The 25,482-nt window shown below is 37.1% G+C and overlaps 1 protein-coding gene across 1 annotated transcript; it reads left to right on the forward strand.

The window, feature by feature from the left end:
* Nucleotides 1–5,276: 5,276 nt before the first annotated feature.
* LOC105233126 (centrosomal protein of 131 kDa) lies at nucleotides 5,277–11,906 on the forward strand. Its single transcript, XM_011215097.4, has 14 exons — nucleotides 5,277–5,546; nucleotides 5,616–5,933; nucleotides 6,004–6,254; nucleotides 6,344–7,878; nucleotides 7,936–8,062; nucleotides 8,182–8,319; nucleotides 8,381–8,618; nucleotides 8,686–8,868; nucleotides 8,927–9,144; nucleotides 9,203–9,428; nucleotides 9,496–9,707; nucleotides 9,761–9,932; nucleotides 11,237–11,358; nucleotides 11,454–11,906. The coding sequence occupies exons 1-14, from the start codon at nucleotides 5,520–5,522 to the stop codon at nucleotides 11,584–11,586; spliced, it is 3,900 nt and encodes a 1,299-aa protein (XP_011213399.2). The 5' UTR covers nucleotides 5,277–5,519; the 3' UTR covers nucleotides 11,587–11,906.
* Nucleotides 11,907–25,482: the final 13,576 nt, after the last annotated feature.

Below are 25,482 nucleotides of genomic sequence, written 5' to 3' on the forward strand. Positions count from 1 at the left end.
ACGAGCTTGGTGGCTAATCGACCGACCCAAATTGTGAAATTGTTTCACATTGTTTGATGCGATGTGTTGGAAGTTTGGTTGAGACCAAATGTCGCTGAGATTACGTGCTTCAATATCAGGCAACCGATGATGTCATCGGACCACAAACCACACCAAACAGTTGTTTTTTCTCGGTGAAATGGCAGCTCTTGAATCTCTTCAGGTTGCTCTTCGTCCAAAATTCGGCAAGTTTGCTTAATTACACACCCATTGTGCCAGAAATCGGCATCATCGCTGATCAAAATTTGGCTCGAAAACTTGGCATCTTCTTGGAACTTTCCAAGACCCTATAGAGCGAAGCGATGTCGCTTTGTAAGGTCGAGCGGCTTCAGTTCTTACACAAGCTTTCAATTTAAGATCTTGACGTAAAATGTGCTAAGTCTTTCCACATGTCAATCCGAGTACTGAACAAAAATAACATGACAGCTTGAACCGACTCATTTGTGATCTATAAAAAACGACTACTGAAAAAAGTATCTCTATTACCCGTTTCATAAGGCTGTCAGGGCAACAATGGCAAAGTGTGCTTTGTGGTTAAAGAAACCTTCTACATATATGAGCATATATGAGCATTTATACGGAATATATTTTTAGTAGAAATTTTGTCCAGACTAGCAACTAAATATTTGGAGGTTCCCAGGCAAGTTTTTGGCATCCCTCGCAACAAGCCACCCAAATTCTAAATAATTTTGTTCTCGTATAATTTGATACTTTTGATAAATGAAATGTATGGTACGGTGTATGTTTGCAGCTTTCTCAAAACTTTTTCGCATATTTCTTTGACGTAATCTTCGCAGTGGTGTTTATCATCTAATGCATATATTCGTTTTTGTGCTCATTATGGATTGTGTGTGGTTTTTGGGTAGCTATTCACGCTATAACAATTCTTTTTCTTTATCAGCCAACTCTTCTGACTAATTTAAAAATAATTTATGGTTTTTTCTTCAATATTATTATTTTTTATTTTATGCCATAATGCCACAATTTTTGGAGTCACATAACAATTTGACAGCTAATCAGCGACACTCAATTTTCGACACTTAATAAATACAATAAAAACAATTAAAATATAAAAATAAAAATATAATACATACAAATAAATGTATGATAAATGTATATATGTTTATGTCTCTATAAAAAATAATATTTTTATAGTGTTTATATTCGTATGCATGCCATATAGCACTGTTATTATTTGACGCTGGCCTTATCTGCGAATTTCAATTGTTCGAGGTTAGATAATATTTCTTTAGTACACACACAAACATACATTCACACGTATAATAAAATTTATAACTTCCACTCTGCTTAGAAAAATAAACTACATCTATATTTATCGTACCGTTAACTATTGTTGATTTATTTTATTTTCTTTGCACACATATGTATTTACTGCATTATTGCCATTTCTGCGTTGATACTTTTCGCTATTGAAGTGCTCGTTTACTTTTTGATTGATCATCGTCTATTTTGAACGTTTTGAAAACTCTGTTATTTTTTTTTTTTGATATTTTTTTTATTTGAAGGTGATTTTTTTTTTGCCTTTTGTATACACAAGTCACGCTAGGTTTGATGCGCCGCCAATTAAGATAACAGTATCTTACTAATGGCACTTAACAATTTTTAATCCAAATTATCGGAAATGTTTTGCGCCTGAGGCACAATCACTGCATATGACTAATTTGCCGAAAGATAACTTATAACTGATAAGATGAAGCCGCTGTTAATGTATGAATGAATACCTGGTAACTGTCATATATTTTTGAAACATGTTTGTTAGCCTTGGACAGCCCCTTTTGGGCGTCATCTTCTTCTTCTTTACTGGCGTAGCCACCGCTTACGCGATTATCATTTTTTCAGTCGTTTCTTCTGTTCGCAACGTGGTGCCATTCGGAGATTCCCAGATCCTTCTCCAACTGGTCTTTCCAACAGAGTGGAGGTCTTCCTCTTCTTTTGTTTTCCCCGGCGGATACTGCGTAGAATACATTCAGAGTTGGAGTGTTTTCATCCATTCGGACGACATGACCTAACCAGCGTCTCTGAATTCGCTGAACTATGTCAATGTCGTCGTATATCTCATATAGCTCATTGTTCCATCGATCCAAGATAGAAGAAATATTCTACGACCTCGAAGTTATGACTTTTAACAGTGACATGTGAGCCAAGTCGCGAGTGGGACGACTGTTTGTTTGATGACAGGACATACTTCGTCTTGCCTTCGTTCACTACCAGACCCATTTGCTTCATTTCTTTTTCTAGTCTGAAGAAAAGCGAACTAACGGCGCGTGAATATCATCGGCGTACGCCAACAGTTGTACACTCCTATAGAAGATTGTACACTCTGATCTGCAGCTCGAATTATTTTCTCCAGGAGTAGATCGCAGAAGTCACACGGTAAGAACTCGCTTTGTCTGAAACCACGAAAGCTACTTTGATATCGTCGAAGATGTGGTATGTCCATCCTCTTTTTACGGTTTTTTTCCAAGAATATTAACATGGTGAATATCTGATCTGTAGTTGATCTTCTAGGCATGAAGTCACCCTGATAAGGTCCAATCAGTTTGTTGAAGGGGAGCTTTAATCTTTCACACAGTACACTCAGTAGAACCTTATATACCATGTTGAGGAGGCTTATCCCACGGTAGATGAGTCTCCTTTTTTGTGGATTGGGCAGAGCACACTTAAATTCTAATCGTTGTGCATGCTTTCGTCCGACCATATTCAACAAAGAATTTGATTATAAACTCTTCGTCGCCGTATTTGAATAGTTCGGCTGGTGACGTGTCGACCACCGTTCCTTTGTTATTCTTCAGAGAGGTAATTGCTACTCGAAATTCTTAAATAACTTTCCAATAGATGGCTTTTGTAATATGATGTTGCGAAAGTGCGATCGCGTGACGCAATGTGGCGTTTGCATAATAAGATTTGGAATTGAAAATATCACTGACTTCCCTCCATTCACATCTCAATCTTCATTATGTGAGTTAAGTAAAATCCACCTCGAGTGACTTATGCGACGAGTGATCCAAGTATTCAGGAACGCAATTCCGACAGAATCTTGTAGTGTGTCTGTACGGACCCCTTCATATACCTAGCTTCCATGAGTCTCACAGCTCGCTTCGCACCAATAATCGAACTAATTTTGAAGCGAATTCCTGGATTATATGGTTATTGGTGTTGAAAAGAGAAACAAATACGACAAAGCTAAGTGAAAGGACTCATGAATGAAAATTGGTGAGTCAGCGCAAATGGCAGCCAAGCCACAATTTATGAATAGGAAGGTTTTGCTATGCGTTTAGTGAGATTGTCTGGGGATCATCAACTATGAGCTGCTCTCTAATGGTCAAATTCTTAATTCTGACCTGTACTATCAGAAATTGGACCGCCTGAAGAATGTAATTAGTCAGATTTGACTAATGGGAGAGGTTTTGTCCCATCAGGAGAACTCACGCATATTGATAGAGACTCGCCAGAAGCTTCAATAGCTTAGGTTGGCCACAGAGTGAACACCCGAAGCCAAGCCGACTATAAATTCCCGTCTTGCGTAAATGAGAAAATTCGCTCGAGTCGGCTTTACACGTTTACTCCGCGGGCGCACTTAGTTGGATGGTACTTATGAATCCATTTTATAGCTCGGACTTGGCACCAACTGATTACCATCATTCATGTCTATGGCTTCGGATTTCGTTAGTAAAAAATTCGGTTCAAGAGATGCTTGTGAATATCGATTTCCAAGTTTTTGTGAATATATCTGTCCAAGTTTTTGGTTCAAGGTTTCTATGAAAGAAGCATTCTGAAACTATCTTAAAATGCTAACAAATTGTCGAATAAAATTGTATAAATTTGATCTAAATCGGATCGTACGAACTGCACTTAATGAAACATTCCATTTATTGAAAAATAATCTATGTTGAACAGATATAGAGCAAGTATGAAATAAACTTATCATAACGGTACTAAAGTCAGAAGTTACAAGTAGAACTTTGACATAACATACTTAAATGTAAAGGGTGATTTTTTAAGAGCTTGATAACTTTTTTTTAAAAAAAAAACGCATAAAATTTGCAAAATCTCATCGGTTCTTTATTTGAAACGTTAGATTGGTTCATGACATTTACTTTTTGAAGATAATTTCATTTAAATGTTGACCGCGGCTGCGTCTTAGGTGGTCCATTCGGAAAGTCCAATTTTGGGCAACTTTTTCGAGCATTTCGGCCGGAATAGCCCGAATTTCTTCGGAAATGTTGTCTTCCAAAGCTGGAATAGTTGCTGGCTTATTTCTGTAGACTTTAGACTTGACGTAGCCCCACAAAAAATAGTCTAAAGGCGTTAAATCGCATGATCTTGGTGGCCAACTTACGGGTCCATTTCTTGAGATGAATTGTTGTCCGAAGTTTTCCCTCAAAATGGCCATAGAATCGCGAGCTGTGTGGCATGTAGCGCCATCTTGTTGAAACCACATGTCAACCAAGTTCAGTTCTTCCATTTTTGGCAACAAAAAGTTTGTTAGCATCGAACGATAGCGATCGCCATTCACCGTAACGTTGCGTCCAACAGCATCTTTGAAAAAATACGGTCCAATGATTCCACCAGCGTACAAACCACACCAAACAGTGCATTTTTCGGGATGCATGGGCAGTTCTTGAACGGCTTCTGGTTGCTCTTCACCCCAAATGCGGCAATTTTGCTTATTTACGTAGCCATTCAACCAGAAATGAGCCTCATCGCTGAACAAAATTTGTCCGAAAAAAAAAAAAAACCGAACACTGATTTTGGTAATAAAATTCAATGATTTGCAAGCGTTGCTCGTTAGTAAGTCTATTCATGATGAAATGTCAAAGCATACTGAGCATCTTTCTCTTTGACACCATGTCTGAAATCCCACGTGATCTGTCAAATACTAATGCATGAAAATCCTAACCTCAAAAAAATCACCCGTTATATATATCTATTTAAATGAACCACTGCACTAACAATGCTAATGGGGTAGGTTTGCATGATACCTGGACGTATGCGTGACCCATCGTACAGGGTTGCTATGAACTAAAAACAAAAAAAAAACATGTTAAGCATATTTACGTTGACCAGCTGAGACCGACCAACACGTGCGCAGCGTTTAATCAATATTGTTAAACAATAACAAAGCATTGAACTGCTAACGGTGGTAGGACGCGCGGCTACGCTAGATGAGGGGTTGACAAGGCGAGTCACCAAAACAAACTCAAGCGAGTAACTAGCCAACTCGGAGTTTGGCCAAAACAAAGCGCAGGACACCTGCCATGGCCGCAAACAGATATGTTTTAGTAGTCGAACGTGAACGATGTGTGTCCGCGTCAAGGGATGACACTTAAAAATAAAAAAATTCTAAATTTTAGTTATCAGATTTTTCTGTCAAAAAAATATTTATTTAAACCGGACGCTCAAAAATAATTATTAATTGAAAAAACGTTTAATTTCTGCATGTGCTTGGACGGTGTAGTATGGATTTATGCCTGCGAGGGTCGCAGGTGAGTGTGACCACTAAAAGCTGCTGAAATTTTTATTTTAAATTAAACTCTTTCTCCTTCAACGCGCAGATTAATCTAGTTGAACGTCAGAAACCACGTCCCAAATATAGCTCGCAAACGAATTTGTATCAACCGCCAAGCGGCAATAATCCTAACAACTACAACACACGCGCACGTCCGCGTTCGGCACAATTCTTTACGAAACGCAGTCGCTCCTCGCCATTTCTCCATCGTCCCCAATCGGCGGAGCTCAGTCAGTTCGGTGCTGGTGCCGGTGTTGGTGCTGTTAGTAGTAGTAGTTTTGGTGTTGGACGCAGTTCGGGTGGCAATTGTGGTCAGTATCAAGGACGTGGTGGCGAGTACGTGACGGACAAATTGAGCAAAACCGTAAGTTGTCTGCCGAATTGCGTAATCTCTAGTAGAAAGGATATAAATATGTAATCGATGTACATTTCAGAAGCGCTATCAATCTATCTCTTCTTCGAGTTTGTTAAAATTATTGCTCGACGAGCCCATAAAGCGTTCCTGGCTGTGCCGCGGTAGTGTCTCCTCACCAGAAACGCAATCGGAACAGAGTAGTGCCAGGAAGCAGACATCGGCATATAACGATTACAATAAGAGAACGCGCACGGACACTAGTAGTGCTGAGAGTGAGCGGTACCGCAAAGCGCAAACAGGCGGCGTAGAGAATCACAGATTTACAATGAGGTGGGATTAGTCTTAATCTCCTTAATCTACATATCTCAGTTCATGCTAGCCTATAATAAAGATTTCTTTATAACTTCATACCTTCGCAGCGCCTCAACCTCGCGCCTATCGAGCGGTAATTCGGTTTCGAGTTATACGCGTGAAAAGTCTGCCGGTTCCACCGCATCTACCACTTCACTACGTGCCACTGACTATTGGCATACAAGTAATACAACTACGCAGACATCAATGCTACAGAAGCAAGCCAAACCCGATCTTCCGGGACGTGTGTCCTTCTCTAAGCCCAATGCGGGCTTGCAATACGAAGCAGACCTTAGTCTTAGCGATGGCGAAAATGAAAATCAAAAGTCACATGAATTTACAGCAACCACAAAGAATGCTCCAAACAATGCTTCCATTTCGGAACCAGGTCCTGTCATACCGGCTTCAGTCAGCTTCAACAGTAAACGTGAATTCGCTGCGCCAACTTTAACGTGTGGCGAGCTCGCCACCTCGGCTGGTGCTAAGAAATCCGTGCATTTCGGCGCAACTGCTGGTGGCGGCGGCATACTCGCCGAAACCTATGAATATCCAAAGTGTCCATCGGAGAATTGTTCGTGTAGCACGCGCAGTTCATCGACGGCAAGCAGCACCCAAGACGTTGGTGCGGAGGGCAAGTGCACTTGTGACTCGCCCACTTGTAAATTGAGCGCTGAGCGTATGTTGCGACGTTCGAGTCTAACAGATTTGGACGATAAAATGGACTTTACTGTAAAGGGTAATGGTCAGAAGACAAACGCCGTCGCAGAAGAACTGCAGGTTATACGTGATTACAAAAATGTCGTCGGCGATCAGCTAGAGAACTCGGTGGTTAAGCAGATACTCGAGGAGGATAATACCAAATTTGGTGCCTACGACAACTCGCATAATACACTCGAAATGCCCACATACTTGGATAAGTATGTATCACCAAGCAAATCGAATGTTTACTCAGACAAACCGAATAACCTGACTGAAACGAAACCATCAACTAATTTTAAAAATGGCGCTAAAAAGCATCTAGTTGGCAGCACTGCCAATGAGCTCAACAAAATGGATAATCATTTGGAAAATAATTTCAAGTCGCAGGCTGCATATGCGCCTACCAGCGATACAGTCATCAATAATTACTTGAAAGTTGCAGCCACCACACCGCTGATGATCAAGAAGAAGGAAAATAATCGGCCGAGCTCCGGTGAAAAGCAGGTCCAAAACAAGGAAAACAAATCGGTAACTGCAGCGTCGAAGAGTCAACCAACGTATAGCAAAAGCAATGGCAATACTAAGCTGAAGAAAGCGACGAGTTTTGGCAGTCTACGTGAAGACTCCAATTTAACTGAGTTCAATATAGACAAAGTCGATAGCTGGATGTCTATGCATGGCGAGAGCATGAATCAGCAGAAAACGCTTGCGAAACACAAGTCTTTAGACGCCGACTTCGAGAAGCTTACAGGTAGTGAATTGGAGGAAGACGGACATGCGGAAGATATTTTAAATGAGCGCGATGGCGACAGCGCATCGCAAGTGTCTACCAAGTCGGACGGGGAATCCACGTATGATGAGATCGTCTCGGTGATTAAAGAGATTGATGAAGACAAAAAGAAAGGTTAATATTTTGGTAAACTATATAGAGAGAAGTACGTAACTTAACAGTTTCATATAGATAACTATGCGGAGCGGGCAGCTAACGAGTTGGAGCTCAAGCTCAATACAACACCAGACACGGTTACATTGCCTGCCTCAGGTGAGCAGAAGACTGCTGAGACGAGCAAGTCGCCGGACAAATACAAGTGAGTTTGTTGCATATTTTGGCCAAGTCACTTTGTAGCAAAAGTAACGCGGACTAACAATATGCATTCATGAGAGAAGTTTTTGAGAGAGAGGTGTAAACAAGTTTTCATGTTTTTAGAGACATCCTCAGCTACTTAGATACTGTCGAAGATAGTTGTGATCGCACATTGCTTGAGACACGTCGTTCCATACCGGAGTCTAATCGCTCCGAAATCGAATTTGTCGTCGAACCTGATATAGCCGAAGATGTGCCGAAGTACGTATTTTGAATTATATGTTTGACTTCATTTATTCTCCAACTTTCTATACCACACCAGACTAGCCGATCTACTAATGCTGCCCAATCATCAGCTCGCACGTCGCGTCATGGCTTTAAGTTTGCGTGCCAACGAACTCGCCAATGCCGTTTATCTCTCCAAAGAACATGTGATGAAAGTGCGTACGGAGAAGCAGAAATCTATACGCACTGAGAAAGCGACTGCTGCGAATCGCTTGCGTGAGCAGAAGAAACATTACGAGACGATTGTAAAGCGACATCAGGGTTTTATAGAGCAGGTGTGTTGTGAGAGGGGATAATATGATTTAAAGAGGTTTTAAAAATATTTATTTTCTCCGTACTTAGTTACTCAAGGACAAGGGCTCACTTTGCGAGAAAGTCGCTGCTCTCACGCGCCGCTTAGAGAGTCAAAATCAAGCTTGGGAGCACAAATTGGAAACAGAGGTAGCGCGCGTCAAGGAAACAACTTTGGCTGGCGAGAAGATCAGGCGTGAGCGTTGGGTGCGTGAGAACACGAAGAAGATTAAGGTAGTGTGAACTAATGAATCACAATATTAGAGCTTTAGCTGTTACACTTCCTTTACAGGAGCTCACTGTGAAGGGCTTAGAGGCGGAAATTAATAAGATGACTTGCAATCATCAACGTGAAGTCAACGAACTTAAGCAGGCACATCAGCAACAGCTATTGGACTCACTGGAAGAGGCGCGTCTCAAACACGAACAGATTGAGAATTCTATACGTGAGTCCTGTGCACAAGATCGTGAGTCGATTATTGAAAAGGAACGGCTGGCAATACGCGAAAGGTGAACTACTTGAGACTGCCTATATTTTACGCTTGCTCATTACTAGTACTTTCTACAGATTCGAGCGTCAGTTAGACGAGGAGCGCAAATGTTTCGACGAGCAGCGACAAAAACTCGTAGAAGACTTCAATGCTGAACGTACACGCCTACAGAACGAGCTGAAGATGAAAGACGCCGATTTCCAAGCGCGTAGACAGGAGCTACAACGCGAGAAAGAAGTCGAGTTGGAACAAACGGTCGCCGAGTTGCAGGAGAAGATGTTCAAACAAGAGGAGAAATATCAGGTTGGCTTGTGCGACTTTTGAGTGTTAGTATAATAGTGTCTTATCAAGTTAACTTACGTTTCGTTAGAATCGCATCAACACTATTGAGAAACAGTACGAAGCCGATTTTGAGCTTTGGAAGCGTGACTACGAGAACGAATGCAAGGTGTCGCAAGTTGAGAAGGAGAATGCGATCCGTCAACACTATCGTGCCGAACGTGATCGACAAATCGATGCTATTGTCAGTCGCATGGACACCGAGGCGCTGAAACATGCCGAAGAGCATGAGGCCAAATTAAAGTGAGTGTTAGAGTAAACGCTTCAAACAAAATTAATCCTTTCCTTTTTTGTAGTCGTTTGAAGGAGAAGTATGAAAAGGACCTGCAGTTGGTTGAGAATGCAGAGCGTTCACTGCGTGAGAAATACACAGATACGCGTAGTTCTTTGGCGGAAGCTGACGCCAAAGTACGAAACTCCGAAGCGGAGATAAAGCAGTTGAAAATGGAGTTGGAACACAGCAAGAAGGTGAGTAAGAAAATTAGTATTGTGGATGGGAAGCTAAGGCTTTATATTGTATTTTAATTAGTTTAGTTGGTCTGCAACAGATTTCGATCGCTTTTGGGATGATAATTCCTCAGCATTTCCGATAATCAACGCACTCTCTATTTACACGGTTATAGCCGAGTTTACAACAGCGCGCCAGTCGTTCTTCTTTTTCGCTTTCCAACTGTAGCTCGGTCCTTCTCCACTTATTCTTTCCAACGAAGAGAAGGATTTCCTCTTTTATTCCCGGCGGGTACTGTGTCGAATACTCTCAGAGCTGGAGTGTTTTCATCCATTCGAACGACATGACCTAGCCAGCCTAACACTGTCTCTTAATTCCCTGAAGTAAGTTACAGCTCATCGTTCCATCGACTGCGGTTTTCGCCATTGCCATTGCGCAAAGAACCATAAATCTTCCGCAGAACCTTTGTCTCGGTAACTCGTAATGTTGTCCATAGAGTAGGACGTGGTAGTCAAGTCGCGCCAGGCTTATTCAAGTCTCTCGTATCAATTCAAGCTTTTCGTCTGCTTCCAGAATGTCATCCCTTGGGAAAGAGTTCACGAAAGTGATCTATGTTATGAGAATAGTGTCAGGTTTCCAGGCCGATCTTATACGGGTTTGATAAACAGTGTCAGCGGGGATTTAATAGAAGAGTAAGTTATACCACTGACTTTGAAAAAGCGAGAAAAGGTGAAAGTATGAATCTTTAACTTGGAAGAAATGTTTTTCTGTGGAGTCTGAGGAAAACAGATTTTCCAAATACTATGGACGAATACTGAACTGTGAGACTTGGCCTAATATAAATTCGGATTCACATCAATTATGAATATCAGGTATTCTATCTGTTGAGGAATACTGAATTGTGAGACCTTAAGCTGATGTAAATTCGGGTCCATTCCAGTTACGAATACCATAAACTCTACTTGTTACTTGAGTAAATTCGAGTTTGTTCCGTTTATGATTACCAGCTATTCTATCTGGTGAGGAATACTGAGTTGCGAGACCATAACGGATATGATTCGGGTCCACACCAGTCATAAATACCCTAAACTCTATTTGTTGGTTGAGAAAGTTTCCAGATAAATGGAAGCGGTACCTGTTACGCAATCTCTTGCTTGATTTTCTTGACTTCATTAGACCGATGATGACTAACATTGCTCAGATAAATCATGGTCCACCTTTCGAGACGAGAACTAGATTTGCCTTTGACTATAGTTAGATTTTTCTGTATTTTATTTATAAATACAAATATAACCAAAAATTATTTTTTCTTTTGATTTTTCAGATGTGCAATGACTTCTTGGCCGAACGCGATCAACTCCGTGATAATTTACGCAACGAAGTTCAGAGCGAGGTGGCCGTGATCAAATCGGAGCGCGATACCGAAATACAAAAGATACACAAGAGGTTTGTGTGGGACTATATCCTTCTTTCAAATAAAAAAAAAAAATATTTTATTTATTTGAAAATAAAAATTAAATATCTCATCTGCTATTTTGTAGGGTACAACAAGCGATAGAGAAGAAGGATGCCACCATTGACTTGCTGCAGAAAGAAAATGGCAGCCTGCGTGAGCGCTGTCTTAAGCTGGAGGCGGTCATCAGGCAACAGCGCAAGGACTACTGTGTGAAGTGATGCCACAGTTTTAAAAGTGGAGCTAATTTTTGTATAGATTTATCTTATAACAGACTAACGGCAGTTTTCTAAAGCAATTGAGAATTATGAAGTTTGAGAAGGAGACATGAAGAGTTGAGTGAGATATGCCGCAAGTTGAAAAATTATTACTGAGAGGCGTCAGATTTTAAATTATTATGATCTTTTCAATCAGTTTTTTAATATTTTTTTAATTATTGAGTTTTTATTAATTTGAAACAAAAATATTATTAATTTAAATTTTATAAAATCGAATGGAAAGTTAAAAAATCGAATTAAAATATGTCTATTAAACATTAAAACCTGGGCCCGAATCGCGGCAGTCGTGAGCGAGCAAGTAATCGTATCGAGTGAAATTTCGTAACGTATCGAGTGTGCGGATCGTCGCACTCGACACGAAACGAATAGAAATTTTATGAAATAACTTCCCTGGTGTAGCTGTAAATGACATTTTCGAATACATTCAAATACGAAACAAAACAAGTATTTGAATTTGAATTCAATGCAAATCTTATATATAAAAATGAATCGCAAAATGTGTTGGTAAGCGCATAACTCAACAACGCTTGGAACAATTTTGCCAATTTTTTTTTTAAAATGTTCTTTGAGGTTCAAGGAAGGTTTTTACGGCAAGAAAAATTCGAATAATTGACGGAAAACCCTTAAAACCAGCCATTTTCTTTTTCCCATACAAACGATTAAATGTTTGTTTATTAGTAACGCTGAGAGAACGACTGAACCAATCTTGATGAAATTTTCAGAGAATGTTCTGTGAGAATCGGGGAAGGTATAGAAATAAAAAAACTTGTATGCTTTTCGTGAGAAAAAGTCGGAAAATTGGACAGTTCCAAAAAGTTAATTTTTTCCATACAAATTTTTTTTCAATTTTTTTGTTTTGTTATTCAATTATTTGAATCGTTCAAATTTGTCGTTTTTTTCAAAAATTTTTGAAAACTATTCTGTGAAAATGTTATGTGTGTTACACACAAAGTGATCAATTACAGATTGAAATTTGCTACGGTCGGCGTTCTTTTTGGCATCAACTTACATTAGCAGCCCAAGGCACATGTACGAGTACTCCCAGGATGCGATGCCACACGTGCGGTATTATGGATAGCGGTCAATTAGCAAGCGATCGTCACGATGTCACACCACGACTTTTCAAACAACAGCTTCGATGGACTTTATCTTGAAGCAACGTATATATGGTGCTGTTAGATGCTAGATGTACTCTTTTGAGTGGCAAAAGAGAGGTTTGCCGCACGCATACATTCTTCTTTGGATGGTGGATGGTGGTTACACCAGATCATATTGATGAAACCATTTCTGCGGAAATTCGTGATCCAGAGAAAGATCCAGTATTATACGAAGTGGTAGAAACCAATATGGTTCATGGACCTTGCATCCACTACAATTCCTTTTCGGTTTGTATATCTGATAATAAATGCACGAAACACTATCCATGTGCTTTTCTCTCGGAAACACAAACTCATCGGCATCGCTCACCAGATAACAATGCCAGAACATTCAGCATTCAATTTAAAAGGGTGTATATCCAAGCTGACAACACATGGATCGTACTATATTTCCCATTGTTGTTTAATTCACATTCAAAACTCATATCATTGTTGAGTATTGCAGTTTGGTTAAATCTATATAATGCGTTTGTAAGTACGTCACCAAAGGAAGCAATACGATACGGTCGATACGTGAACCGCAATAAAGCGCTTTGTAGAATATTTACTTTTGCAATTCATGAACGTTTTCCGACCGGCGAGAACATTGCCCTATTCGGAAATACCTTGATATTATTATCTGGAATGCATCGTCGAAGAAATAGTTGCGCAGAAAGCAAGGCCAACCAGTGGATGGGCATCCAGGTGTGTTATCAACTAATGCATTAGGACGAATTTACATAATCTACCCGAAAAACGTCGATTGTTTCTACCTTCGGTTGCTATCGATTAATGAACGCGGTTCAACTTCATTTGAGTCATTGCGTACTGTGAATGTTACGGTGTCTGTGAGTTTTGGAGAAGTATGCCAGGAATTACAATTGCTGGTAAATGTCAATCACTGGAATGCAAATGAAGTTCGCACACTTTTCGCGATAATCATTTCGACGTATCAGCCTTCAAATCCGCACCTATTATGGGATACGAAAAAAAATAACATTGCCGAAGACATTTTACATCGTCTTCGCTAAAACTTGGAAATGGGTCAATTCCGGTTGATACTTCCGGTGGTTTGATATCAATTCCATTCGCCGCTTATCAATTCACGAAAAATGAACTCATCACGAATGTGTATCCGAATATTGGCCAAATTATCGTAACTACGATTCCTTAAGTGCACGCGCAATGTTAGCTGCCAAAAATACCGATGTTTTGACTTAAACTGGAAGATTCAAAGCCAAATTCCGGGAGACTTGCGCTCATACAAATCGATCGATCGTTTTGACAATGAAGACGACGCTATGAATTATCCTTTGGAATTTCTAAATTTTTTGGAGAGGCTTGGTAGTTTGCCACCGCATCATTTGCGTCTCAAAGCTGGATCTGTCGTTATTATGTTCCGCAATCTGCGCTATCGAACACAAGGGGACAGAATACTTGATTCTAATAATTCCTTTGAGTTCTAACGATTTGCCATTTCATTTCAAACGTATTCCGTTTCCAGTGAAAATCGGTCAGATATACGTTGCGTACTCACGAGTTGGAAAACCAAAATAAATAAATGAATTACATTGAAATAAAAAAAAAAAATGAAATGGTAAATTTAACTTTCTTTTCATTTCCAAATACATAATTTCACGCAGGACAACGGCTGCGAGGTCAGCCAGTATTCAATATATGTTTATACAATATGTGTAATAAATTGTATATAAATTTACTAAATTTAGTTTTTGCATTCAATAAAATGAACCCTAACGTGTTTTTTATACAAGTTCATCTGATTCAGATGAAAAATATCACGAAATGGCCATACGATTCAGGATTCGTGATAAAAGTAATTCCATGGATTTACCTGAAGCAGCGTAAGAAAATTATACCGTTTAACTTAGTATAGATCATATTATTTTAAATCATTTACAGATTCAGGAAGTGATTTAGACTGACCAAAGACGCATTTACTTTCATCATATCGGAAATAAAAATTAACGGACATTTATCAACCGCAGTACCATCAATCAGCCGGTGGGCCGGTGGAAAATTTTCAGTAAAGATAACATAAGTCGGTATATTCCTGAAAAGGTGGCAAAGTTCGGCAATGTATGTGCAGTGTTGCATACAGTTAAAAAATTCAACATATTGAAAATATTTTGTAAATGAAAACAATAATATAGAAATAGATACGGGAAATGAGACTCAATTAACTAAATTGGTCATAAAATTAGAGATCATATTATCCAGTATTTTATTATCTAAATGAATTAAACGTTCCAACAACATTTGAATTCATGTTTTGTTCTAATAAATATATTTTCAATAAAAACAGGAACTTGGAATTAACATATCGTAAATATTGGTGTTTATTTCTTAATTTTTCTCTTTAAAATATCAAGCTCATGAGTTGTAATCTGCAACTCTACAGCTTTTTTGCATATCTGCTTAATGTATATCTTCTTTTATTTGCAGCGATCTCTTCTTTTAAGCAATTAGTTTCTCAAGATTTTTACTTCTACTGCAACATCTATCCCCGAGGAGTTGCTCTTCTGCTACAGTTAAAAGCTTTTCCTCGTACTGACCACCACCAGTCTTTTGTTTCGAGGCTTTTTTGAAAGAAATTTTCTTTTTTATATTGTGCTTTTGATCAGCAAATACCTATTTTTGTATTTTATTATTATTTTTATCATTCTATTCATTGTTTCGTCAAAATTTAGCATCTTTCATCGGTGGCCCGGCAGCGTTAAGTTTTAGCGTCAATGTACCCCATAGCTTATTTAATGCAACTTTGCCTTGCCCACAATTAGGCAAAATATTATTTGCTAAATTCTGATGCTGTAGTATAAAATTACTCATCAAATTTTTTTGGTGCATATTTGTCCTTAAATCATTATTTATAATTATAATACATGTTAAATAAACTCAATAAAAGAAAAATAACTTATATTTCACTTCCGATTATTTTTAACTGTTATATTCAAACTTTTTTTTTTTAATTTGTACTATAACGTTTCTCAAAGAGCTAACGAGTGAGATTTCGATTCTTTCGTACAAACGAGAACACGTTATCGAATGAGGAAATTTCAAATTTCGAAAGTGCGCATTCGATAGCGAGTACAACGATCCGAAAACAAAAAAATTTCATAAATTTCGTTCGTTAACGTGTGCCACGATTCGGGCCCTGTATTTTTTATTTAGAAATAAAAAAAAATAAATAAAATTCAATTTTATGAATATACAAGTAAATCGTTTCTGAACACACAACTAACAGTAAGTCTGATATTAGACAACGCTGTCATAATGGTAGCGCCTAAAAGTAGACTAAGGTCACAATTTACTTTACAGTTATGGCTCACACCATTAAGCGACGTTTATAATTTTCAGTTTATGAAAGATAAGCGAGTGGGTATATAATTTATTTACAGTGTTGTGCAAAACATATGCAGCAGATAAAAGTACAGTTATTTACTCCTTCTCTCAAATTTCTTTTAACACAACAAATTTTCCAGTGCTCATAATATGGAATGGGAAGATGCCAACCTTAAGGAGTACCTGCGTACGAGCATAATGTAATGGTATACAGATGGCTCGGAAGCGGCAGTTGGAATTGGGACTGGTATAGTGGGACTACGTATCAAGCCCTCAGCAGTGCTTATGAGCAGGTTTCCAAGCATTTTTCAAGCTGAGGTTTATGTCACTAGCAGATGAGCAGATATTATTCTAGAGAATAACTGCAACGGGGAACGAATTGTCATACTCAGTGGTAGGCAAGCGGTACTTCAGGCAATTTCGTCCGTTGAAATCAAATCAAAAAGGGTACTGAAGTGCAAAATACTGCTTAAAATGGCTACCACTGAAAAGAATATTCAATTAGAATGGATCCCTGGTCATAGAGGCATCAATGGAATGGAGTTAACCGCTCCAGGCGAAAGAAGCTGCGCCAAAGAACCGAAATCGTTTATCACTGTGGGCTGCCACACTGAAAACCATATCCTACTAATATTAATCCCTGGACTTAGAGGCATCAATGGAAGTGAGCTAACCCATATCCTGGTGAAAGAAGCTGGTCCTACTAGGACCAGGACCGCAACAATTTTTCACTATGGGCTTCCACACTTTACGATAGAAGCTACTTAAAAATGGAAAGGGTCAGTAGAAAACTGGCCACTGGATACAAGTTTCTGAACTTCGACCGGCGAGCCAGTTTTTGGGAGAAGTCGATACAAAACGATTCAAGAAACTAATCGCTGTTCCCAGAAACAAATTAACTCAGCTTGTGGGATTTTATGCAGGTCACTGGAGGCTGCGGTGTAGTCTTCACAAATTAGGGTACTGCTCCATGGATTTGAGTCGCTTCTGTGACCAAAAACCAGAACGTCAGGGAACGTTGTTTGATATAAACAACCTTCACATCGATCTAAGCTATATGCTATAGTTATTCGGAGATTACAATCTGGTCTTGATGAGTGAGTCAGATCTTTTCGGAAGAGTCTTTTCAACTTTTCATACTTGTACTTTTAAATTTTTTCCCAGGAAATAAGCTTCAACCGATCAAGGAACCTCTCAATCTCAGAGAATGTTCTGCTAGTTACCATTTCATGTCGGAATTTCTCTGGGAGAAACACAAACATGGTAATTTTAAGGGACCATAAGCGATTACCAATGGTCATCTTAAGAGTCAACTCTGTTTCTTTCTAAAATTCTGCAACCAAAGTTTGCCAATCACAGTTAATTTGAGTTGGGCAATAGTTTCTTTTGTTTTTCAATTTTAATTGCGCAATAAAACTAGTGGAATACTCAGGGAACTTCTGAAAAACAAAAAGAAGACACATAAACCACACATCCCTTGGGATAGGGGTGTGTAGTTGGCCTTTAAGTTGTGACCCAGCACAGCACGTTACTAGGTTAAACTTTGTTGTTGGAAAACAGAGGGTTGAAAATTAAATTACGCGCCAATGACTTTCCCTTATGACTTTCCTTTATGTATTTAGCATTGTCATATTTAATGAAAATGTTTACAAGAATGCTTTATTTTGCTCACTTGCCTTGAACACTAACACATATATACATATGTTAATATACATATGTACATATGTATATGTAAGTAAATGAGGGTTATTATATCCGCTGCGAAACTATGTATTATCTATTGGCGCCACACTTACTACCACGATATTGAAATTGATGTAAATCTATTTTATTATTGTCTTGCAAACACACAAATCTACTATAGGTACACATAACGGGTGATTTTTTTGAGGTTAGGATTTTCATGCATTAGTATTTGACAGATCACGTGGGATTTCAGACATGGTGTCAAAGAGAAAGATGCTCAGTATGCTTTGACATTTCATCATGAATAGACTTACTAACGAGCAACGCTTGCAAATCATTGAATTTTATTACCAAAATCAGTGTTCGGTTCGAAATGTGTTTCGCGCGCGTGTTTTGTTCAGCGATGAGGCTCATTTCTGGTTGAATGGCTACGTAAATAAGCAAAATTGACGCATTTGGGGTGAAGAGCAACCAGAAGCCGTTCAAGAACTGCCCATGCATCCCGAAAAATGCACTGTTTGGTGTGGTTTGTACGCTGGTGGAATCATTGGACCGTATTTTTTCAAAGATGCTGTTGGACGCAACGTTACGGTGAATGGCGATCGCTATCGTTCGATGCTAACAAACTTTTTGTTGCCAAAAATGGAAGAACTGAACTTGGTTGACATGTGGTTTCAACAAGATGGCGCTACATGCCACACAGCTCGCGATTCTATGGCCATTTTGAGGGAAAACTTCGGACAACAATTCATCTCAAGAAATGGACCCGTAAGTTGGCCACCAAGATCATGCGATTTAACGCCTTTAGACTATTTTTTGTGGGGCTACGTCAAGTCTAAAGTCTACAGAAATAAGCCAGCAACTATTCCAGCTTTGGAAGACAACATTTCCGAAGAAATTCGGGCTATTCCGGCCGAAATGCTCGAAAAAGTTGCCCAAAATTGGACTTTCCGAATGGACCACCTAAGACGCAGCCGCGGTCAACATTTAAATGAAATTATCTTCAAAAAGTAAATGTCATGAACCAATCTAACGTTTCAAATAAAGAACCGATGAGATTTTGCAAATTTTATGCGTTTTTTTTTTTAAAAAGTTATCAAGCTCTTAAAAAATCACCCTTTACATACATAGCTCATATGCATGTAAAATAAGTGGAAGGTCCCTGTAGGAAATACATACATGTGTTAATTGACGGCAATGCCGCATTACTAGCAATAGTAAATTTATTAAAGAATCATAATTTCTTTAGCTATAAGGTAGTATATGCTTATACATCTACGAACGAAATTGTGTTACGCAACAAAATTTCGTCACATTCTCAATATATGCTAATGGATTTGTATATACATATGTATGTATATTTTCGAGTTTTTGTTTGAAATATGTTACTGGGGTGATATAAATTTTTTTAGTGCCACCTATTTGAAATATTTATTTAAAAAAATTAATAAAATGTTTTTTTTTTTAAGAACTTTATTACTCGCATGATAAATTCGAAATTTAAAAAATTTAAAGATGCCACCTGTTTGAAAATTTTATTTAAAAAAAGTTGTGAAAATATAGACTCTTCACTTTATTGATATTAAACTGAAGGAGGAGGGTTTTCTGTTAAATTTTTTTTTGAAAATTAAAAAAGTTTAATGTTGCCACCTGATTAAACATTTTATTTAAAAAAACGTTAATAAAATAAAATCCCGTCTTGTTATTGATATCAAACTGAAGAGGTTAAGGAGAGTTTTCTTTTTTTTTGTTTTTTTTTTTGATGAGGTTGCCACTTTTTATAAATTTTGAGTTAAAAGAAGATTAAGATAAGATTAAACTGAAACAAAAATATAATAAATAAATTTTTACAATATGCATACCCAACTAAAAAGTTTTAGGCATATTACTATTTGAAATATTTTTGAGTAGGTTGCCACCTATTTCAGTTTTAGAAATGTTAATAAAAATGGTAATACAAATTAACTTTTACAACATAGTACCACTCTAAAAAGATTTAAGAAAGATTGCGGTTGAAGATTTTTTTTCCAGAAGGTTGCCACTTTTTTTAAAATTGTTTACACAAATAATTTGTTTAAAAAATATTCAAATAAATGAAATAAGACAAAGTGAAGCTCAAAACAAATAGATAGAGTTTGTAGCGATGATCTTTTCGAAAAGCGTTGCCACTTGTTTGCTATAATATATTATTTTTTGACGATTTAAAAGGTTGATATTATAAAACAAATAGCATTTTTTTGGATTTAAACTGAAAAAATTAAAAAAAGCTTTTAATTACAAATTCATTGGAGGAGGCTTGCCACCTGTTTAAAAATAATAGTTTAATAAAATTGATGGATAAATATTTATCATGATAGATTGGTTTAAAAATGGAAAAATTTAAGAATTGAAAAAATTAGAAAAAAGCTTTCAATTGAAAATTTGGAAGAGGCTTGCCACCTTTTTAAAAATAATAGTTTAAAAAAACTGTTAAAAAATATTACGACTATGGATGTTTGATTTTAAATTGGTTAAGAATGTTTATTATTGAAAATTTGCTTGTGATGGTTGCCACCCGTTAAAAGAAGGTATGCAATTTGGCAAAATAAATGAAATATTATAAACTTAGTATATTTAAGCAATTTTTTTATGCTGACACTTGTTAAAAAATATACAAAAATATACTAAGATGGTAACTTACATACATTTATATTTGTATATATGTATGTATATTAGGGTGGTTTATTTTCCCCCCTTTATTTTATAATATCACAGTTCGCAGTATTGAAGAGTTAAGAAATGTTTATATATTTTCACAGTATCTAAGGAAAAAAAATTAGTAAAATATGTGACCCACCCTAATACAAATAAAAATATATGAGTTAAATGAAGACTGGCGGTTTCCTGAAGAACTATGCATTTCATATACACATTTTCCAACAGGGTATATATCCAGATGCAATCATGCATATGTATATAGCAAAGCTTAAATACATACTTACATATGTATGTATATTTATGTGCGTCTGTATGTGCCAATAAAATAAAGTATGCGCATCGCGTAATATCATTTAAAATATTTTTACTGCGCCAACAGCAAAGTTGGAATGCCACTGGCGTTAGGCTACTTTTTGATTGTTGCTATTTTTATGAGCAACCTACACTCACACACATACATACAGCTGTGTTCATTGAAATAGCAGTGCAGATGACCTGTATGTTCTAGATGGACAAATTCTATTATAAAGACCAATATGAGATAAAAAACGTTTTAGAAGTGATAAATTATTTATTTTTACATGACCTAAAACTTATTTTGTGCTAATTTATTCTATATTTTTTAAGTATGAATGAATAATAAAATAAAAGCGCTAATTTGTGCTGTTCAGTGAAATAGCAGTGTTAACGAAAAATATTAAAAAAATCAACATAACTCATTAATTAACTTTGTTATACTAAATAATATTTTAGAATTGTCCTAATACATTGTTGTGTATCCTTTATTGGCAATTACAGCCTCGCACCTACGAGGTATGGAGTCAACCAAGTCCTGACAACGCTTAAGAGGAATCTGCGCCCATGCCTCTTGAACAACATGCCAAAGCTGCGGCTTAGAAGACGGGGATTGTTTTGGAACAAAGCGTTTGACGTGTCCTCATAAGTTTTCTATGGGGTTTAAATCCGGGGATAGAGCTGGCCATGGCATCAACACGATTTTTTCTTGGCTAAGCCAATTTTTAGCCAATTTTCTGGTCTGTTTTGGATCGTTATCCTGCTGGAATGTCCATTTTAAGGGCATATTCCAGGGTTCCTTAATATCTCCACGTACACATTTTAATCCATGATCCCATTGAACATATGTATTGGGCCCACACCGCTATAGGAAAAAACGGCCCATATCAAAATTTTAAAGCCACCGTGCTTTACTGTCTTGACCGTATAATCTGAAGTATAATCTGGAATATACTCCGTGTTTGGAGGTCGACGGACATACTGTCTAGAGCCTGCTCCACAAAACAAGACCATTTTGGACTCATCTGTCCAAAGGATATTGCGCCATTTTGATATTGGCCAGTTCAAATGGCTTTTGGCAAACTCAAATCGGACTTTGGTATGTCTTTGACTAAGTAAAGGCACCTTTCGTGGGCTTCGCACATTCAAATTTTCCTTTAGCAGTCGTCGTCGAATGGTTACGTCACTGATCTCCAACTTCAACTCTGCTTTTATTTCCCTAGAGGACGCAAAAGGATTGTTTTTGCTGAAGCGCACTATGCGAGGGTTCTCCAAATTTGTAGTTTTGCGTAGGGTATCACGTTTTTCGGGCTTCAATTCATAATTTATGGCATTGTATACCATCTTGGCAGAACTTTTTAAACGGCTTTGTATTTTTTTGTATGTTTACCTATCTTCTCTAAGCTCAACAATCAAAAGCCTATCGTCCTTGAAGCAGTGCGGTCCTGTACCCACTAAAATTTAAATTTTTTCATTGTTATAGTCTATTGTCATTTAAATTACAATAATAAACTTAATTTTACTCACTATTCACAAATTTAAAATTTTTATCGGCACTTTTCGTTGAGAAAAATTAAAAACTGCTATTTCAGTGAACAGCCAAAAAGTGGTGGATTTTCGCAAAAATATTAAAAAAAAGCACCAAACACATCAAATCTAACGGGGTTTTCACTTTTTTCTATTCTCTGTATTCCATTTTACAAAAACAATGTGCAAGCGATCAATTAACAAAAAGGAATATGCCAAAAAACCGTTATATATTTTCACTTCTCTTGCACTGCTATTTCAATGAACACAGCTGTACATATATACAATATACACTTTACATTGGAAGCAAACGCGGTGCTGCCTCTTCTTTATTTTCTACTACAGCTGCTCATTTGTAATTCTAATATTCTTGTGTTGTGGTTGTTGTTCGGCTTTTGTATGACTCACTACTGCGCCGCATTTGAGCAACAACAATTTGCCTTCCACACTAGCGCAAACCTGTTGCTCAATTCGTTTGGAATGCGCGAGAGTGTATGCGTTCGGCAGTGAGTTTGTTGTTTGGCAGCTTGTTGCGTGCAACATTGTTGCTAGTTGATTGAATCTGGCTGCTGCTTTGGCTACAGCTGGAGTTTGTTGCTAAAATTCGTGGCTAAAAAATTAAAATTATAAAAATATGCCTCAAAATATAATTTATAAAAAAATAATAAAGACTAAAAAATAAGTTAATGAGTTAAATATATATTAGCTAAATATTAAGTATTTAATAAAAATAAAAAAATAATAATTAATTATATTAAATATGAATTATATGAAAAAGAAAAACTTCTTTCTTTAACTAGAATAAAAAAGAAAAAAAATAAAAATAAAAAAATAAAAAAATTATAAAAATTCATGGTAAATAAAAAATAATATAAATATCTATGTAAAAAAAAATAAATAAATTAATTTCTAGTTTTATAAAAAAAAAAAATAATAATTTAACTAGAATAAGAAATAAAAACATTAAAATACGGCTTGTAATAAAAACGTCGACTCTAACGGAAGGAATATAATATATAAACAAATACTTTTAATGATCCGATTTGACAAATTTCTTCGAAAATTCCATTATTGCCTTAGATAATAATCTATGCCAAATTTAGATATCTCGTCAAATGAAAAAGTTTTCAATGTAAAGACAAGATTTTGATCGATCACTTTGTATGACGGCTATATGCTGTAGTAGTCCGATCCGAAAAATTTTTCTTCGAGATTATATCATTTTATTTGAAAAATAATTTGTGCCAAAATTTGTGAAGATATCTTGTAAAATAAACAAGTTTTCCCTACAAGGACTTGATTCCGATCGTTCAGTTTGTATGACAGCTATATGCTAGAGTGTTTCAAAATCGGTGGTTTTGACAAATGAGTAACTTCTTGGAGAAAAAAGAACGTATGCAAAATTTGAAAACGATATCTCAAAAACTGAGGGAGTAGTTCCGGTGTATACAAACAGACGAAGACTAAATCGACTCAGCTCAACTGAGTGATAAACTCAATATATCCAGTTCAGGGTATGACAACATTTCTATACTAAAATATTCTTCTGTAGAAGTGTTCTCTAAATTATTTTAGAGGTTACTAGTTCACTCCTGGGGGTTCTACAAGAGATTTCATTAAGCTTTTTACTCAACTTCAGCTTTTATTTCAAAATCATACGATCTTCAATCAGAACTACACTTCAAGTAAGTGGTATCGAAGTGTGTTTCGTATAATCCAGTAAAAAATTTTTAGCTCCTCTTTCTTTGAATCTTTACGACGTCACTGGCGTTCATATATTTGCATGATATGTATGTATGTATGTATATTTTTAGCCTCAAAATTGTTCCAAGCAATAGACCGCTAGTCTCTAGACGTTTTTTGTATATTTTTTTTACAGGAAATCATTTGGCTACAATGTTTATGTATTGAATTTTAATAGCCGGCTATTTGCAGCTATATTTTCAAGTTTATTCGCTATGTTATGAACTAGTATACTATTTTAGTAGTTGTATTGCTTCTATTTTCTTTGATTTTCTACGATTCGATCAATCGACCATATGTGGTAAGCACATTCCGGTTCTTTTGTGCCGCACAAAGTGTCTTTTTTTCATCTTTTATATTTTGCTTTTGTTGCCCGCTTTGTTGCTATCGAGTTCTAAGCGTCATGCGCTTCGTCGGCCAACAGTTATTATGGCTATGGACCATGTGTAGCTTATTATTATTTATTTTGTTGCCGAACGCTACCAGAAACGAGTTTCTTGTGGCTAAGTGTAGCATGCGGCATGGTCTTTCTTTTTCTTTTGTTCACTCTTTGCTTCGCTTTACCTTTTTAAGCCGTTTGCGGTCGCTGTCAGTTACAATTTGTTGTTACCTTCTCTTCTTCTTAATTGTTACCTATCAGCGAGTAAAATGCCGGACTGTTGATCTTTTCACGGCTATGCGATCACTTCGCTCAGCTTTTGGCTTTTTCTAGATTTTTTTTTGTAACTTTACTTTTTTCTTCAAAGCGTTAATAGGCTCGTTAGCCATGTTGAGGTGTAAATTAAATAATAAACTTGATGTTTACTCGCTATATTTATGCACTCGAGCCACGCTAATCATAACTTGATGCAAATGCTTTATATGGACTTTTCAGTACTACGAGCATTCAATACTTTGTATTTACTGTTTCATATGAGCACAAAATTTAAGGGCGAAAAGCGCTGCCAAGATAATAAGAGCACCAATTTGAAAATCAGGCAATTTTGATAGTGATTTGGGATCGCCTTTCTACATAATTATCGAGAAGGTCATATAGGATGTTAAGGTTCTAGTTACCAAAACAAGTTTTATAGACATGTGAGTTTCAAGAAGAGATAAAACGCAAATAATTTAATGTTCGAGCTAAGTATTCATCTTTAAATATAAGAATTTGCCATTATGTTTGAAAAATTATTTCGATCAAGGAACAGTTGGGGTTTGCTCGAAAAAATTCCAACCGAGATGCCCTATTTTCGAACACTTTTTGCAGCAATTGCATTATGTCAGTAATAACACGCCGGATGCTCTCTTAAACGGCGTCAATTGCCTCTGCCTTATCTGCGAAGACGAGCGATTTTCCATAACCCCACAAAACTAGTCCAGCGATTTTAATCGCACGACCTTTGAAGCCATGCCA

Source organism: Bactrocera dorsalis, chromosome 3 (assembly GCF_023373825.1).
Source record: "Bactrocera dorsalis isolate Fly_Bdor chromosome 3, ASM2337382v1, whole genome shotgun sequence".
In the NCBI taxonomy this organism is placed as follows: domain Eukaryota; kingdom Metazoa; phylum Arthropoda; class Insecta; order Diptera; family Tephritidae; genus Bactrocera; species Bactrocera dorsalis.